We start from the raw sequence: 16,594 nt of genomic DNA, 5'->3' as shown, positions 1-16,594 counted from the left end.
CTCATAATCTACATACTTCTAACTGGATTCATGAATGTGAGGAGCCCCAAGATGGCATCAGCATCCTTGTGAGACAACTGGACATAGCAGTGAGCAACCCTCTTCCTCTGGGGCTTGCTGTAAAGGTAAGATTCAGTGAGTAGGTATGTCATTTCCTCACTTCTTTAACAGCCATTGAGGAACTGCAGCAACATGGGCAGGATGCTAGGCACTGAGAAATACTAAGGAACGGTGCACAGCTCCTATCTTAAGGAACTCACATGTTGGTCAGAAAGAAGAAGCACACACAGACCACATTTACGTGGCTCAGATTTTGGACACCATTGAACACTTGAAAGATTCAGCAGTAAGCAAAAAGAAAGGATCATCGTAATAATTTAACATAGTGTACATAGTTTCTAGGGGTTATGAATATGTTCCTGAAGGCATTAATGAATAAAATAACCATTTTTGCTTGTTTGTTTGAGGGCCGTAAGATATGAAAGGATGGTACTGGAATCGTTGGTGGCTCTGAACCCTGGCTGCCCTGCAGAATCACCTAGGAAGTTCAAAACCAGCAAACAAAACTCATGACTGATGTCTGGGCCCCAGAGTAGACACATTAAGTCAGATTTTCCGGGTACAGCATTAGCACACTTTAAAAACTCACAGGTGATTTCATTTTGCAGCTACTTTGAGAACTGCTGGCCTATATAATCTCTAAACTCTAACATTTTGTGATTGGATCACAGATCCTATTTGTCTCATGTCATTCTCCTCTAGGAAACCAAGTTTGGTCTTAGGCCTTAGGGCTCTCTCTACTCTAAATGACCCCTGAAAAGTCATTTAAAAAGATTGTAAACACTTAAACTCCAATTAAGAGACATTAACAACAGTATGATTAGAAGCAGGGAGCCAGGGGATATATAAATACCAAAAACTAATGAAATGACTAACTTTGGGCAGGTAAAATAAGGAAGACTTTACAAAGTTTATCTTTTCAAACTCACTTGATTTTACAAAGACCAATGAACTTGGTCTAAACTCACATATGAAATCCACCGAGGTGCCACACATAATGAAAACCATATTCAGGACATATTTAGGACTGAACCAGGTTAAATGTCTTTGAGTGCCAATTAGATACTAAACATTTTGTTTCAATTTTAAAAGGTTAGAAAAATTATGAAGGTTTTCTACTTTCTTTAATATTTTTCTCTGCCTGAAATGTATTTGCTTATAGGATTACCCTTGCAAGCAAGGCCCTAGATCATCAGTGGTGGAGAGTAAGTATTCTAAAATGTTTCTGTGAGAATTCAAGAATAAAGTAGATAGCCTTATACAGATGGGTAATCAGGATCTTCATCATAGTATAAAACTATTAAATAATAAATAATACCATTACTCAAATTTTCACCTTAGCATCCCATAGTGCTTTGTAGTTTGGGAATAGTAGTACTCAATGCACATCAACCCTGCTCCTCCCCAGCTCCCCTCCATCTGAACTAAGTGCCCACTCACTACTGAATTGTTCAGCCAGGTATCATCCAGGCACCTTACCTGCTCTTGATTCAGACCTCCCTATTATCAGGCTCTGTTCATTCCACCTCCCCCTCCTTTTTTCATAACCATGGCGACTGCCAGAATGCCTCAGGTCAACATGAGCTATAGCCTAGGCCAATGGTTCTCAAATTTGTTCATCTCAGGACTCTTTTAAGACCTCTAAAAACTATTGAATCCCAAAAAAGCTTCTGTTTATGTGACTTATGTCATTCAAAATTTACCATGTTTAGAACTTACAACAAAAATTTTCAAATATTGATTAAAAATAACAATAAGCCTATTAAATATTAATAACATGATATGTTTTAATAAAATATATCTACAATTTCCAAAACAAAAATTTCTAAAAAAAAAGTAGTTTTCATGCTTGCAAATCTTTCTAATGCCTGGCTTAATACAAATCAGCTGGATTCTTAAACTTGCTTCTGCATTGAATCTCTTGAAATATGTTGTTGTGGTTGAAGTACATAAAGATAACCTGGCCTCACAAAGATACATGGTTGAAAAGGGAGGAAAATTTTAACAGCCCTTCCAGATGATTGTGGATATACTATATAATCTCTGGAAAACTCCACTGGACACTTGTAACAGAATGAATGAAAAAAGTAAATAATTAGTATTAAGGACATGTTATTATGAAAACAGTTTTGACTACATAGGCCCAATGAATGGTTTTCAAGGAGCTCCTAGGGCCTCTGTACCACACTTTGAGAACTGCTGACCCAGACTTATGCCCTAGCCTTCTTATGATGCCTTAGCTTCTACTCTGGCTATCCTACAATCCGTTCTCTTCTCCAAAGCCAGAGCGTCCATTTAACTATGCAAGTCATATTATATCATCCCCTATTTCTGACTTTTTATGGATCCTAGATTAAAATACAAAATCCCTCACAACTCAGCCCTTGCCACACTTTCCAACATTACCTGTACCTTTGCTCACGTTATTCGATCTACACTTCAACTCCCTCCAACCTCAATTTGCACAAAAGTTGTTCTCTTCTGCCTTGAATATTCTTCCACTCCCCTTTGCCTGCCCCATCCTTCAGAACTCAGTTTAAATGACTCTTCCTCAGGGAAATGTTTCCTGCCTAAATGTTAGAGATCATATCTTCATTTATAAATCAGCAAACCGAGGCTTTCAAGATAATAAGAAAGGTGCCTACTGTTCTTACAAATAATATATCCAGAATATCCAGTATTTGAATGCAGATCCCACACCAAAATCCATGTACTTAATTACTCTGCTTTACCATCAGTTAAACAGAAAAGAAAAGAGAAGAAAATAAAAGAGTAAAAGAAAAAAAAAAAAAAAACAGGAAGACTAAATCCTGACCTTGATATTAATCTCTTCACATTTGTAAACATCTGAAATAATTGTTTATGCTTATAGTCAAGAAAGCCCATCCCTCTGGACCCACGTCTCCCCATGAGGCCTGGGTGCCCCAAGTGGCATACTTGACATCTCTGAGGCTCCTGGCATGCAGAGAGGGACACCTTAGCCAGGAGCCTAGGACCAGCACCCATCAACCCAGCCACCAGTCTTTCTAATTCATGCCTCATCCTCACTAGAGATCCCCCCTAGGGGCTCTAGGTCACACACAGAGCAAAACAAACCTGTCATCACACTCCACATGTCCTTGAACTCTTCATCTGATTCACCCAACAAGAATTTCCCAGCTTCAAATCAAATTGAGTTATTCACATTCAGTCTTCTTAGCTCAACTTAGAAGAAGATAAGGGCAGATGCCTGCAGTGTAGGGGGTGGGGGTCATGTGACAGCTTAGCCACTTCCTCACTCCATGAACCTGAACAAGTCTCCCTGCCACTCTGAAGCATAGCTTTCTGATCACAAAGATAGGGCTGCCCATATCAGTGGATTGCTCTAAAGAATAAAAGGGGGAAAAGCTGTGAAGAAATTCTGTAAATTCTTAAGTCATATAGTCAAGTTAATTGTTATTAAAAGTTATTATTATATATGATTAATTTATAGGCATTTTGTATCTAAGGCTCTCCTTTTTACAGATGCATAGAAGGTGGCCTTGAAATGAGAGTCCTTTCTATACGGTGCATCTTTCTTTAAACAAGTAAAGTTTTCTAGTTTGCTGCGTAGACCATTAGAATGCAAAATGTAGTAAATGAACTGGGCCCCCTCTAATGAGGCTGTCTTTGAGAGTCCTCATAAAATCTAAAATAATTCTAGGATGGAAAGTCAATAGCAAACACATTTTGATGAAGCATGCAAGGAAGAGACAAGAAAAAGTAATCACTATTAACAAATTCCCCAAACCAAATCCACACTGTAGTATCCACACACAAAGATGCTCTCACCAGGAACAGAAGCAATGTGGTGCTATACTAGGAAGACCTGTACTTTTTTTCTACATATAGAAACTGCCTCATTTCCTGCAAATTGTTTTTCTAATTCTATTCAAAAATATCAACTTCATTAAAACTTTAAAGATTTAATCCTGAGTTATGGTTTGATGAGATCTCTGTGGGATGAAAGAAATTAAGAGATCACAGTACCTGCTATTTTAAAATGTTCTTACAATGGAAACTTAATTTATCGATGAGAATGCATTGCTTTAGAGAAAATAGGATAAAAAAAAAAACATTCAAAATATCAGTTTAAACCCTCCGGCGGGTTTCTGAAGTGAAAAGCTTCTTTGCTTTTTTTATTTTTTTAGTAGACATCAAGCCAAATATCATTTAATTAGGCTGATTCTGTAGTTGAGATAGGAGTAAGACTTTTAAAAAAGAAAATACAATAAAAGTACTTGCTATAAATGTAAAATATCACCTGTCATATGAAACTATTTTTGATCTATATATTGACCAAAAGTATTTCAATTTATAAAAATCTAATTTATGTTCCATAGATCCCATGATTAAGCATTATTTCCCCTTTCTCATCAATTTTCTTGCTGAAGTTTCTATTTTCTGTAATGTCTTCTTCATCTATGTAAAAGAATGTATTTGATAGTAAAATGTTGAATGAGTGTGCTATTAAATTCTATACATCTACCAAAACAAGTTGGAAGGATACTAAAATATTTTGAATACACACAATTTTTAGAAAAGCAGAAATAAGGACTCAAAAATAAGACAAACAAAAGGCAACAAAACTTAGCAAAAATTATAATCACTTGCTTGATTCATTTTATCCACTCAGTATAAATATACTATATCATTTTCAAAAGGGAGGGGCCTATAAAACCAAATACTTAAGACATGAAAAATATCTAATATTTTCAGACGAGGAATTTTTCCTGATTGCTGATTTTTCTTAATGCTCTGGTTTAAAGGAAGGAATTAAATGACATAGAAAAATAATAAAAACAAAAAAAAAATCTCTTAAAATACGTGATCAAGACTTTTCTCATCACTCTATTCCTTCCAGAGGGCTCTCATTTGAAAACTGAAAGAGTGACAGGAATGACCTCCAAGGTTCATGGCCTCTCCCACAGTCAGAGGGTCGACAAACATTTTTCCCTTCTTGATTGTAAATGCTATCCACTACCTGCAGTGACTTTAGAGTCAAAACATAAATGTTTTGGGAGTCCACCAATTGTACAGGTGTTTCTACTCAAAAGTAGAACAAATGTTGGAAATTAATAAGCTATGCAATTCACATGGATGTAGTCATAGCCTAGATGCACCAAATCATCATCTAAGCAAAAATTTTAGCAGGCCTCGCTCAGACAGGTATTTCACCCATAAATAATGACTTAAATAATAACATAAGAATGCTCCTTTCCTAATTAACAGGTACACAAACAGAAATGTTCTAAAGGCTTTTTATGGTTCAATGACCTCAGCCAACTTGCCAGGTCAAGGTCTGCAACATCTCATTTCCAAAGAGCTACAATACCAGTGCCTAAAGGGCTAAGTACTCCTGTGCTGTCTGCACATCTTCACTAATGGATTTATTGTATAATGCATGGTACCTCCTGTATTCTGCACTCTTCATGTTCTAATTACAAAATAATAATAATAATAATAATAATAACAACAACAATAACAAAAACAGCAGCAGCAGCAATCCCTAATGGTAAGCATAAATGCAAAATCTATACAATTACTTCCCTCTTTAATAGAGAACACCCCGTTTTTTATACTGCTTTTTTCAGTGTTGTGTTGTGAGGAGCACGGACAAGAAAAATCAACTGGATCTAGTTCTAGTCCCAATTTTGCCACAATCTAGCTATGTAACCTTCCATAGACCACCAACTTGCTCTGATTCTAGGATTTCTCATCTAAATAAGGATTGTACTGTACAGTCCCAGGGCAAGCCATCACACTGTGCTCCCAGGATAGCATTATTAAGCATCTGATGTGCACTATGGCACTGGAATTTTCACGATGAGAGGTCCTGTTCTTTGACTTCTCGTTTTAACTGGCAATATCATGATTTTAAAATCTGAAACCTTTGCCATTTAATTTCAGTTTTCCACTGTGTTTATAAACTTTCAACCTTATACATGTCAGAATTTGGTGAGCTAAGACAAGAAAGTGAGAGACACTCAATAAGTCAGCCCTGAGATCAGAAATACAACCGTGGCCTGTCTCATCCAACATGTGACATAGTTTCACTGCCTCAGCCTCATTCCTTTGGAAAGTCTGGTCAATGGAACATGTGTCTCAATTACAGAAGTTCAGAGTAGGAATTCTTTATCAGGACAAGTTATTCCGTTTCACCTCTTGATTACCATTTGTGCCTCAGTTTATAGTTTCATAAGGATATGACTTAGAAGGGCAAGTGATTTGAAGAATAAAACTCAAATATTAAGTGAAGGTAACATCAAATGCTTATAAAACATATTCCCTCAAATAGCTTTTCTTCTTGGTGTTTAGCAACTCCCTCCTAATCCAGTAAAAGAATCTCCCTGGAATTGAGATGTGGAAGGTGCTATCTCTCTATAAATAGGCTCATCCCATGCTATGTGAATCATGGTTGCTGACAGCAAATCAACAGACTAATTATTTGGCTTTGTTAGTAACGATAATAGCACACTATCATCTTTCCAAATCTTTTTCCACACCCCACACTCCATTCTTCTAAGCTAAGCTGCAGACCAAACTGAAGTCCATGGTGTACAGATACATGCATGTGGGCCTTGCACTGGGCATGTCTTAACTGGGCCTGTCATCTCTCTGCCAGATTATTACTGTGAGACTTTAGCTAAAGGAAGTCACCAGCCAGGATCCTCTCTGCCAAGACATACACTAAGTAAATGAGAAAGAGAAGCGGATTAAATAAACACTAAAGAAAACAATAAACTCAGCAATTCCCTCATATTCTATTTTCTAATGAGATGCCAAGGAAAGGGCCACAGGAAGCAATTTCCCCCACGTAAAAATTCAGCCATGCAAATTGTTCATCTCCAAATCAACTTCCACAAGGATCAGGTGAGTTTAGCTTATCCATTCACAAATATCATCCACCTATCATTTTTACTGCCTCGTTTAGAACTGAGGAGGCTGAGTAGGATCTATTCACAAGCATCATTCATTTATCCCAACTAGAGTACGAGAATGTACTTCAAAGACTGAACTGTAAGAGTCACATTGAATTCAGAGACTTGAATTTCCTTGTAGACCATATTAGCCCTCAGAGAAGACAACCCCCAAATGATCATTGCACAATACAAATGATTTTGTTTTCCCCTAATATGAATTATATACTCTATAAATATAGAACTCTGTTTTCATATAAATCTTCAGTTTATGACATTCACAGTCTATATTAATTGTATGTAAAACAACAGAGATTTTAGTAGTGCTCGCCTTAGGATCACAATCGTTTTGTTTACTCCTGAAATTTACTATTTTATCAATATCACAGAATAAGAAAAGGAGTCCACTGTGGAGTGAATCATGCCATGCAAATCCATAGGAGAAATGAAAACGAGATGGCTTCTTCACAAGACTGAATCCTGAATTTCCAAACTAATTCTGAGCCTCACTGTCCAGACTTTCCAAATGTCTTCCTCACCCCCGTGACCCTAGCCCATGGGTTTCATTTCTGGAACCCAGGAAAACATCACCGTCAGAGTTGCAAAGATGCTACCCTAAACCAGTCAACTGATCACAGAGCAAGCTTTCGTTCTAGACCACAATTTTTTTCAGTTGTCCACAATAAGGGGAGAGTATCTGCGGATTGCAAATGACAGAGCGGGCCACACCCTGAGGATCCACAAAGTCTGGTGGAAGCACAGATCTGGGCAATTCTGCATTTGTTGTCTCAAACTGGCCTGGTTTAAGCTGGGAGTAAGCACCTGGAAAATCAAGGTATCCAATTTCCCTTTGATAATAAAGATCCATCAAAGACCAACCATTTGAGTTTAGGGACAAAGGGAATCAACTTCAGAAAGGCCTTAATAAGAAAATGTCTGATAAGTCTAAAGTTTTCTTCACACTACCTTAGGCCAAACTGCAGATACTATGTTATTTCCTTAATGTCCCAAAAGAAATTGTGAGTGTACAAAGGGTGGGCACAATAGGGCAGGAAAGTTAATGAGTAGAACCCTGGGAAACTAGGAGAGTAGCCGGAGGAAGAGAATAAGAAAAAGGTCTGTGTGAAAGGAAGTGAAAGGGCATATGGGAAAGTGGGGAGGTGAGAACTGATTGGAATGTCTGAAAGATGCAATATCATGTGTTGCTGGAGGAAGAGTTAGAAAAAGAATAAATTTAAGTTCATCTGGTGTCTAAGTGTCTGTGTCCAGAACTATGCTAAATGTTATGGGAGATATAGGGAAGAAGGTTTATTTATATGTAGGTCCTCAGCAGGCAGTGTCAGCACTCGATTCATGGATGGATGAGAGAGAGAGAGAGAGGAATATGAATGAATGAGATGGTCGCTGCCCTCAAGAATTCGACAGGCTATATGGGACCAGGAGCATCCACACATATAGCTTTCCTCCTAGTCAAACCGTGGTTTCTTCAAGATATAAAGTGTTTTCCTGAATATGGGACAAGAAGCTATTAACTGATAGAGGGTGATTGAAAAAGAGACGTCTGGAAATTAGGGGAGCAGGGGGGCCAGAATGGCACAGGAAGATCCTGGTTCCCTTCCGTGGGTGCCCCCAGGTGCTCTGCAAAGAGGGGAGTAGGGTGTCAGCTCTGGGGAGCCCACTGCTTGGGCTTCTACTGACCTGGTCTCCGCCTCACGGGCCTCTTGCGGCCGCTGCAGAAGCGCACTTTGCTGAATACCCCGAGGACGTGCCTTTCGCACAGGGAGCGCCCGTCTTTGCTGGGGCTGGAGCGGCGCTTGGAGGCCGACACCCGGTCGCTGTTGGACTCCCTCGCCTGTCGCTTCTGCCGGATCAAGGAGCTGGCTATCGCCGCAGCCATAGCTGCTCAGCGTGGGCCCCAGGCCCCGGGCTCCACTGCGCCCTCGGGATCGCGCTCCACCGGGGCGAGGGCAGGACCTCGGCGGCCTGGAGGGACAGGGCAGGCGCGGGGAGGCAGTGCTAATATTTGAGGAGGCTGCAGTACCGAAAACCCGACGCCCACAAGGTTAGTCAGAGTCTGGGCAGTGGCGACAAAATGTGTGAGAATCCAGATGTAAACTTCCCCAACCGCTGGCAGCGGGGGCGGGGCGGTCCCAGGCCTTCCAGTTAACTAGACTCTTGCACCCCAAACTTGCACCCCAAGGCGATCCGCGTCCGAGGGGCCGTGGGGAGTTTGGTCACACTGCGTTCAGAGTACCAAATGGAAGGGGAAGAAGGATGTCCAAAACAACAAGCCGTGCCCCCGTTGGAGAGGCGCAAGCGTTGTAAGGTGTCCAAAGTATATCTACACATACATACATATAAAACCCGTTTACAAAGCAGAGTCTGGACCGAAGCGGGTAGCGTGCCCCCGGTAGAAAATACTAAAAAGTGAATAAAACGTTCCTTTAGAAAACAAGCCACCAACCGCCAGAGAGAAGGAGAGGAAGGCAGCAATTTAACTCCCTGCGGCCCGCAGTTCTGGAGATTAGGAGGTCCGTCCCGGCTGGGTGAGGTGTACGGAATGCATCGCGCCCGGCTGCGGTTCTCCAGGGGCCGGCCGCCGGAGTTCTGGAATTCCGAGAGGCGCGAAGTGGGAGCCGTGAGCCGGAGTCGGGGTAGGGGCGCGGGGCGGGGGCAGCTGTTTCCAGCTGCGGCGCTCGCGACTCCCCGCCAGCAGCGCTGCGAAGAGAGCGGGAGGCGAGGGAGGGGGAGGGAAGGAGGGACGGGGATAGAGGGAGGGACGGAGGGAGGGAGATCCTCGAGGGCCAGGCACCCCTCGGGGAGAAACCCGCGAGAGGCGAGCGCCGGGATGCGCGGGGTCCCAAGAGCGGGCGCTCTTTCTCTTTCTGCTCGCTTTCTGGCACAAGACGGGCACAGTTGGTGATTATTTAGGGAATCCTAAATCTGGAATGACTCAGTAGTTTAAATAAGCCCCCTCAAAAGGCAGCGATGCCGAAGGTGTCCTCTCCAGCTCGGCGCCCACACGCCTTAACTGGAGCTCCCCGCCATGGTCCGCCCGGGGCCGCCGCACCGAGCCGGTCTCTGCACAGGCTCAGAGGGAGCGAGGGAAGAGGGAAGGAGGGGGCGCCCTGGCGGGCTCGGGATCAGGTCATCGCCGCGGTGCCCGGGCCCCCCAGGCTCGCGCGGCCCGGCCGTCCGCAGCTCGTAGGCAGCAGATCAGATGGGGATTACCCGCCGGACGCGAGGCCGATCACTCGCTCCCGCGCAGCCCATCCCGGCCGAGGAAGGAAGTGACCGGCGCGCTGCGAACCCCCGCGCGTCGGCTCGGGCGGGGCGGGGGCTGGCTGCGGGCGACGTCGGCTCGAAGCGGCTGCGGCTCCCGGCCGGAGCTGCCCACCATGGTCTGGCGCCGGGAGCACAGGCGGGGCCCCTAGGCCGTCCGGGGCGACGGCGGGAGGCGGTCGAGCGCGCCCCCGAGGCCGGACGCAGACTCTGGGGCCGGGGCCAGGGAGCAGGTGCGGGCTGCCGCCAACTCGCCCAACTTGCTGCGCGGGTGGCCGCTCAGAGCCGCGGGCTAGCGGGGCTCCCCCAGCCGCCGCGCCGCCGCCTCCCCAGGCCCCAGAGGGGGCGCTCAGGGCGGAGTCCCATTCATGGGCTGAGGCTTGGGGCGCGCCGAGCCTCACTGACTCCCGGGCGCCGCCGCTGCCGCCGCCCAGCCGGTTCGCTCTGCTGGAGCGCTAGCTCCGCAGGAAAACTCCAGGCGGGGACACGGCCGCGGAGACGGAGGGTGGGACGAAGAACTGGCTGCTGCCGGAGTACCTCCTGCACTGCTCGCCCACCCGCCCGAGGGCTCGCGAACGCCCCGGTGGGGCCGGGCCGGGGGCCGGGCTCCCGGAGCGCGGGGAAGCGCGGCGCGCGCGGGTCCTCCTCCCCTCCCAGGCGCCCTCTGCTCCCAGACTCTTCTCCTTCCTCCCTCCCGTCACCCCTCTCCCCCTTCTCTGTCTTCTGTCTCTCCCCTTTTCTCCTCTCTATGCAATCCTACGTGATTGAGGTTTGGATGAGAAATTCTCAGAGGCAGAGTGAAGGAACTGCAGCTCCGGTCTGTTCTGTCCCATCCCTCCCCCAAGAGAAAACACAACCACCGGCCCGTTAAAGGACCCTGAGTACACAAACAAGGGGTTAGGGGAGGAGGAAGTGAGAGAAAGCAGTACACCCTCTCTTCCATAAGCTGGAACACATAGAATTCTCTGTTTAGGAGGGAGAGCAGTGGACACCAGACAAAGTAACAATGGCCTTTTGGGCCCTCATGTTGGGCCCCACCTTCAGCTCATTTTGGAATAAAGTGCTTCTACATCCTTGAAACCCAGTTTTCTTGGTTCTATCCAGAAAGCTGCAAAGCAGGTTCCATCCTTTAAAAATGAGGTTGGATCAAGTGAGCAGCAAGCACAGAGAAGAGAATACAGGAGGGGTGAGAGGGCAACTGTGGACAAGGGCAGTCAAAAACCAGCTTTGGAGAGCAGTCAGGTCTCCAGGATGCTTGTGAGGGCAGATAGATGTTAGGGAAAACTCAGCAGAGATGATCTTGTCACCCAAGATGAAATAACAGCATGAAAGATTTTGGAAACGTGAGGGAGTAATCACCTTCCACTCTTGCTAAGGTCTGGAGGTGGCTATTAGTTTTACTTACAATCTCTCTTCAACTCATCTTCAAATATCCCTAATCCAATCCTTCCCCTTCAGTCTGCCCACTAAGCACCAAGGGGAGTGCCAGAAGATTTCCAACAGAAGCAAGTGCATCTTCAAAACATCCTAACAGAGGACAAGGAACAGGCAGGCCCTGGAAGCTACTGAAAATGTTCCAGAGGACAGGTCCCAAGAACTCTCTAGATGTGGGTGCAAACCTAGCAGAAATTCACTTAGGCAATGAGAAGCATTGAGGCCTGTAAGACTATTTAGGACTGAGCACTGTATCAAACAACCCTGCTGTGTCTGGGGGTCTGGATATTCCATGCTGCTGCTGGGAAGAACACAGGCAGAGGAGTTTATGGTGAAGACAGCTAGGAAGAGGATCAAATAGACAAGGCCCCCTGAGAGGCGGGAATCCCAGTTGTCAATACAGAACACAATCCCCTGTGGCAGTTCAATACGAATAAGGACAGTGAACTTGGGATTCTAACAATACAAAACAAGACAGGACAAACACACACACACACACACACACACACACACACACACACACCCCTATTCTCCAAAAGTGAACTCAATACATTTTTCAAAACTGGATAGGATTAGTGGAATTCTTAAAATCATTGGTAACACCATCAATTAAGGAAATGTTCACAATTCACAGATAAAATCATTTTCCTTCCTTGGCCACCAGAAGATTTGTCTCATTCTGGAAGAAGGCAGGCACGGATAGTACTGGCTGTTTGGGGGCTCCTTGCTTTCTGCAGCTCAGCACCCAAAAAGGAAAAGGTCAGCTTAGGTGAGGACTATAGGGAGATGGGAAAGAGAGGGGTGTGTAGTGAGGCCCTGAAGAAATCATAGCTAAACTTGGAGTTTCTTATCCTCAAAATGGGAATAATCATTCCCATCTACCTCACAGAACTGAATATGTGTGCGCAAGCATTTTGAAAACTGGAAAATGCCAAATGAGTGAAAGAGATGATGACTGTTTATTTTTTTTTAAGAAAATGCATGATATCCTTTTGAGATGCTTTTTTCAAATGCAGATCCCTGATGGTTTCTCAGAACATGAAGCAGAAATCTCTGAGTAGAGGCCAGGAATTGAGTTTTTAACAAATTTTTCATGTGCCAAAGTTTGAGAGTTTTATTCACACACACACACACACACACACACACACACACACACACACAGTATAGGTAATACTAGAAGGAAGAAATAACTCCAGACTCTCCAAATCTATGGGTGGCTCAGTTGGTTGAGTGTCGGACTTCAGCTCAGGTCATGATCTCATGGCTTGTGGGTTTAAGCCCCATGTGAGGCTCTGTGCTGACAGCTCAGAGCCTGGAGCCTGCTTCAGATTCTGTGTCCCCCCCCCCACCCCTCCCCTGCTCTTGCTCTCTGTCTGTCTCTCAAAAATAAATAAATATTAAAAATTAAAAAAAAACTCTCCAAATCTAGTACTTTCTCTAGGATTGCAGTCCTGTGCTACCCTCCCCCACCCAAAAGCCAGGGATGAGGATGTGTGTTCTCTAATCATTGAGTAGTGTTGGGTTTTTTTTTTTTCTGTAAGTTTATGAGAAATTAAGATGCTTTGATGCAGAAGGTAAACAATGTAGTAGTACAGGATAGAAGAGGGTGATTGGCAAGAGATGAAAAAGCAGACAACACTTGTTTGAAGTTCTCCTCTTTGTCCTGACATGCCAGCATCAAGTCAGGCATTTAAGGAACAAAATAAAAACAACACATGTGAGCTCTCTGAGAGTGACACTATTCCTGTCTTAGATCTCTATTAAAAGAATATGGTGTTTTCGAGTCCATTAAACAACAAAGACTCTACTTTTCTTCTTGCAGTTCTGCAGCTGTTGTCAAAGTGCTTTTTTAGCTGCTTAGCCCTATAAGTCATCCCGAACATTGTTTACTTTATTTACTCCATTTCCCCAATGAGAGGAAGACATAAGTATGGGGACCTTTGAGAAGATATCTAGGACCAAGGTATACAGCGGTTTAGCCCGGAAGCAATACTTAAGTTAGTTTTTTGATATCTAGAAATTCATAACTTTCCTAGCTGGGCCATGAAATGTCAGAAATCTTCCTCCATGGAAGGAAGTATTTGGGTGGCAGGAATGAGATTTAATCAGTCTACTGATGATTTAGGCAAAACAATCAGATTTTTTAGAGGGCAATATCTCAGAGATATCAATACCTTGATATTATGCTATCTTTCTTTGAACAACTGGAGAATTTCCCTTTACAATTCTGATGACATCATAGGTGGAAGAAGTTTTAATTACTTTGGAGAAAGTTGCCAATATAAATGGAAAGAATAATTATAGAGTTGTATTTATACTTCTGATCTCCACTCAAGCAAATAAAACATGGACAGTCTTAATCATCTCCATGTTTTAAAAGGAAAAAAAACACAGAACGTTAAGAAGGCTTTCTCTTATTCACAGGCCAAGCCTTCTAATTCCCATATCAAACTGTTAGGACTATCGTAGTCATTCACTTGAAAACTTGTCTGAGCACAGAGTATCATCAAGGCTCTGTTTCAGTCACCAAGGGGAACCCTGTACCCCTCTACATTCTCCCTGTCCTCAACAAGCTTACAATACATGTGATCATGATCATATTTGACTTTTAATCACCTATTAGCTGGATACTACTAGCCAAGTTATTCAATCTCTCTCAACCACATCTGCAAAACAGGTCAGTGACCATGACACTAGCAATATCTATCTAAGTGGGCCGCCACAAGGCTCAAGGATGTGATAATAATGTAAAGTATTAGAATGAGCATGCTGTCATTAAAATATCCATTTAAATCAAGTCCCTGCCCTAAAACCCATACTTCCCAAAACAGAAAAACATACCTTGTGATTCATACACATCATCATTCACTCCTGGACATAATGTATTTAACAAAGGCTGGATCTACTTGAAATGAATGATTAACCTTGACATTGTAATGGCAAACAAAATTTTCATTAGTGGAATATTGTCAATGTCCTTGTCTGTTAGGAACACAAAGGAATGTAATTCTGCTCATACATCATTCTGCTCTGAGATCAGGCCCCTGACTCAAAGCTTGGTGAATATGAGCTCACTGGGCTCTGACACAGCAAGCTTGACGGGCAGAAGAATTTCTCCATGAATTTTATTCCATGAGGTAGCTGTACTTCCATTTCCTTTTGCTTTTCTCTGTCAGATGTTGGTAAAGATAGGTTGCAATATAAACAATTATTTTCTAAGAACGTGCGAATTCCTGTACACATCAAATTTATTTGTGGTTCTTTATTCAATAGTTCAATCGAATTTCTACATGTTATATGTTTGTCTGGTTTTGGTCATTTCTCAAAATATGAAAGACAATCGATTTAACTGTTCTCTATGATATAGAGTAAGAGTGGTATCCTTATTGCCGAAGTAGAGAAACTGTCAGTGTTTTGAAGAATGTCTGTTTTGATAAGAAATATAAGATACAACTAATATGAACGAATGCTAAGCACCCTGCACAGTTCTAAGTGCACTGCAAATATTGACACATTGGATCCTTATAACAACTCTATGAGGTAGGTTCTGTCTTTATCCTCATTTTATAAACGAAGAATCTGGGGCATAAAGAGGTTCGGTTGCTTAATCAAGGTCACCCAGTTAAGATCTGGTAAAGTTCAAATGCAACCCATGAAATTTATTTCCAGAGCTTCCCTTTTATCCTCTGTGTTGTACTGGATGTCAATAAAAACATGATACCATGCATAATTATAATCATGTAATAAAATTAACAAAACAAGAATGTGAATATCCTTTGCATTTTGATACTCATTTACTGTTTAGAAATCATCTTCCCATGTATTATCTCAGTGAGACTCCCAATAACTTTCAGCAAAGAGTTAAGGTGATAATAATAACCCAGTTTTACAGACAAACTAAGACTCAAATAAGTGATGGAATTCCCCCAAGGTCACGCAACAGATGAGTGAAGATCTAGGAGTTTAATCTAGGCCTTCTGATCTCAGTGTCTCTCATGTCCTAACTAAGATCACAGAAAAAAAATGGGAATGTTAAATGTCCTTTCATCCATCAATCTCTAGTACTCACTAGCAGGGTTTCACATCTCATAAATGACCTTCAAGAGATCATTCAATATTGGAAGGGAAAGGACTCAAGTGTCCCAAATCTTCTCTTTCCACAGCTTGTATTTCTCTCTGGCCTGGGGAGCTAAGGCGGGAGGGGGGGGGGGGGGGGGTGGCGGTGATGTTCCCTCCCTTGGCCATGAAAGGATACCCTTCAGTCTGAGAGTGTGACCTCCTCCTTTGCTCAGTAATTCAAGTTGAGCTTCATAAGAAACTACAGGAAAACTAAATAAAAATAGGAATTGGAGAAATTTATAAGAGGATAAATTTACTTTCCTTCCATTCTTATTCCTAAAAAGTATTCATTAGTTTGGCTTGAACCTCATGGTTGGCACTTGGTTATTTTCCTTCCTAGCTGGATTGAGGATGTTAGAAAGCCTGCTTCCATTGACTCATCATTGTTTTAGCCCCTTCTTAATTTCCACTGTCACTGATCCAGTGACAGTGATCTCTTCCTTCTAGAAAGAAATGTAGCTAGAAGATCCCATTAGAATATAAAACCCATAAGGAGAGGGAGATTGTTTTGCTTACTTTCCTATCTCCACTGCTTAAAAGAGTATTTAGTATATGGCAGATGCTCAATAAATTCTGGGATAAATTCATCAATGAAGTAATTAATCATCCATCTATCCATCTTAAGTAAAAAATAAAACATTTATTCTTATCTCAAGAAACAAACTCAGCTAACTCAGGGGTAGCTTCCACATTTCCAAGTTGATCATTTTTCTTTATCAATACCCTTTACAGTTATCTGCCTAAATTCAGTCCATCTATTA

The 16,594-nt window shown here is 42.8% G+C and overlaps 1 protein-coding gene across 3 annotated transcripts in view; it reads right to left on the bottom strand.

The window, feature by feature from the left end:
* FGF12 (fibroblast growth factor 12) overlaps window positions 1–16,594 on the bottom strand; it is a 563,179-nt gene that overhangs the window by 253,187 nt on the left and 293,398 nt on the right. The window contains exon 1 of one of the 3 annotated variants that reach the window (XM_060639537.3): window positions 8,697–9,620. The exons of the other annotated variants lie outside the window; for them this stretch is intronic. Coding sequence (XP_060495520.1) covers window positions 8,697–8,895 — 199 coding nt within the window. The 5' untranslated portion in view covers window positions 8,896–9,620. Of the gene's footprint in view, window positions 1–8,696; window positions 9,621–16,594 lie in introns of those variants that run through there. 3 annotated transcript variants of the gene reach the window in all.

The sequence above is a fragment of the Panthera onca genome, chromosome C2, assembly GCF_046562875.1.
Source record: "Panthera onca isolate mPanOnc1 chromosome C2, mPanOnc1 haplotype 2, whole genome shotgun sequence".
Classification (NCBI taxonomy): domain Eukaryota; kingdom Metazoa; phylum Chordata; class Mammalia; order Carnivora; family Felidae; genus Panthera; species Panthera onca.
Note: the sequence above shows the minus strand (reverse complement) of the source record. Positions and strands in the feature narration are given on the sequence as shown.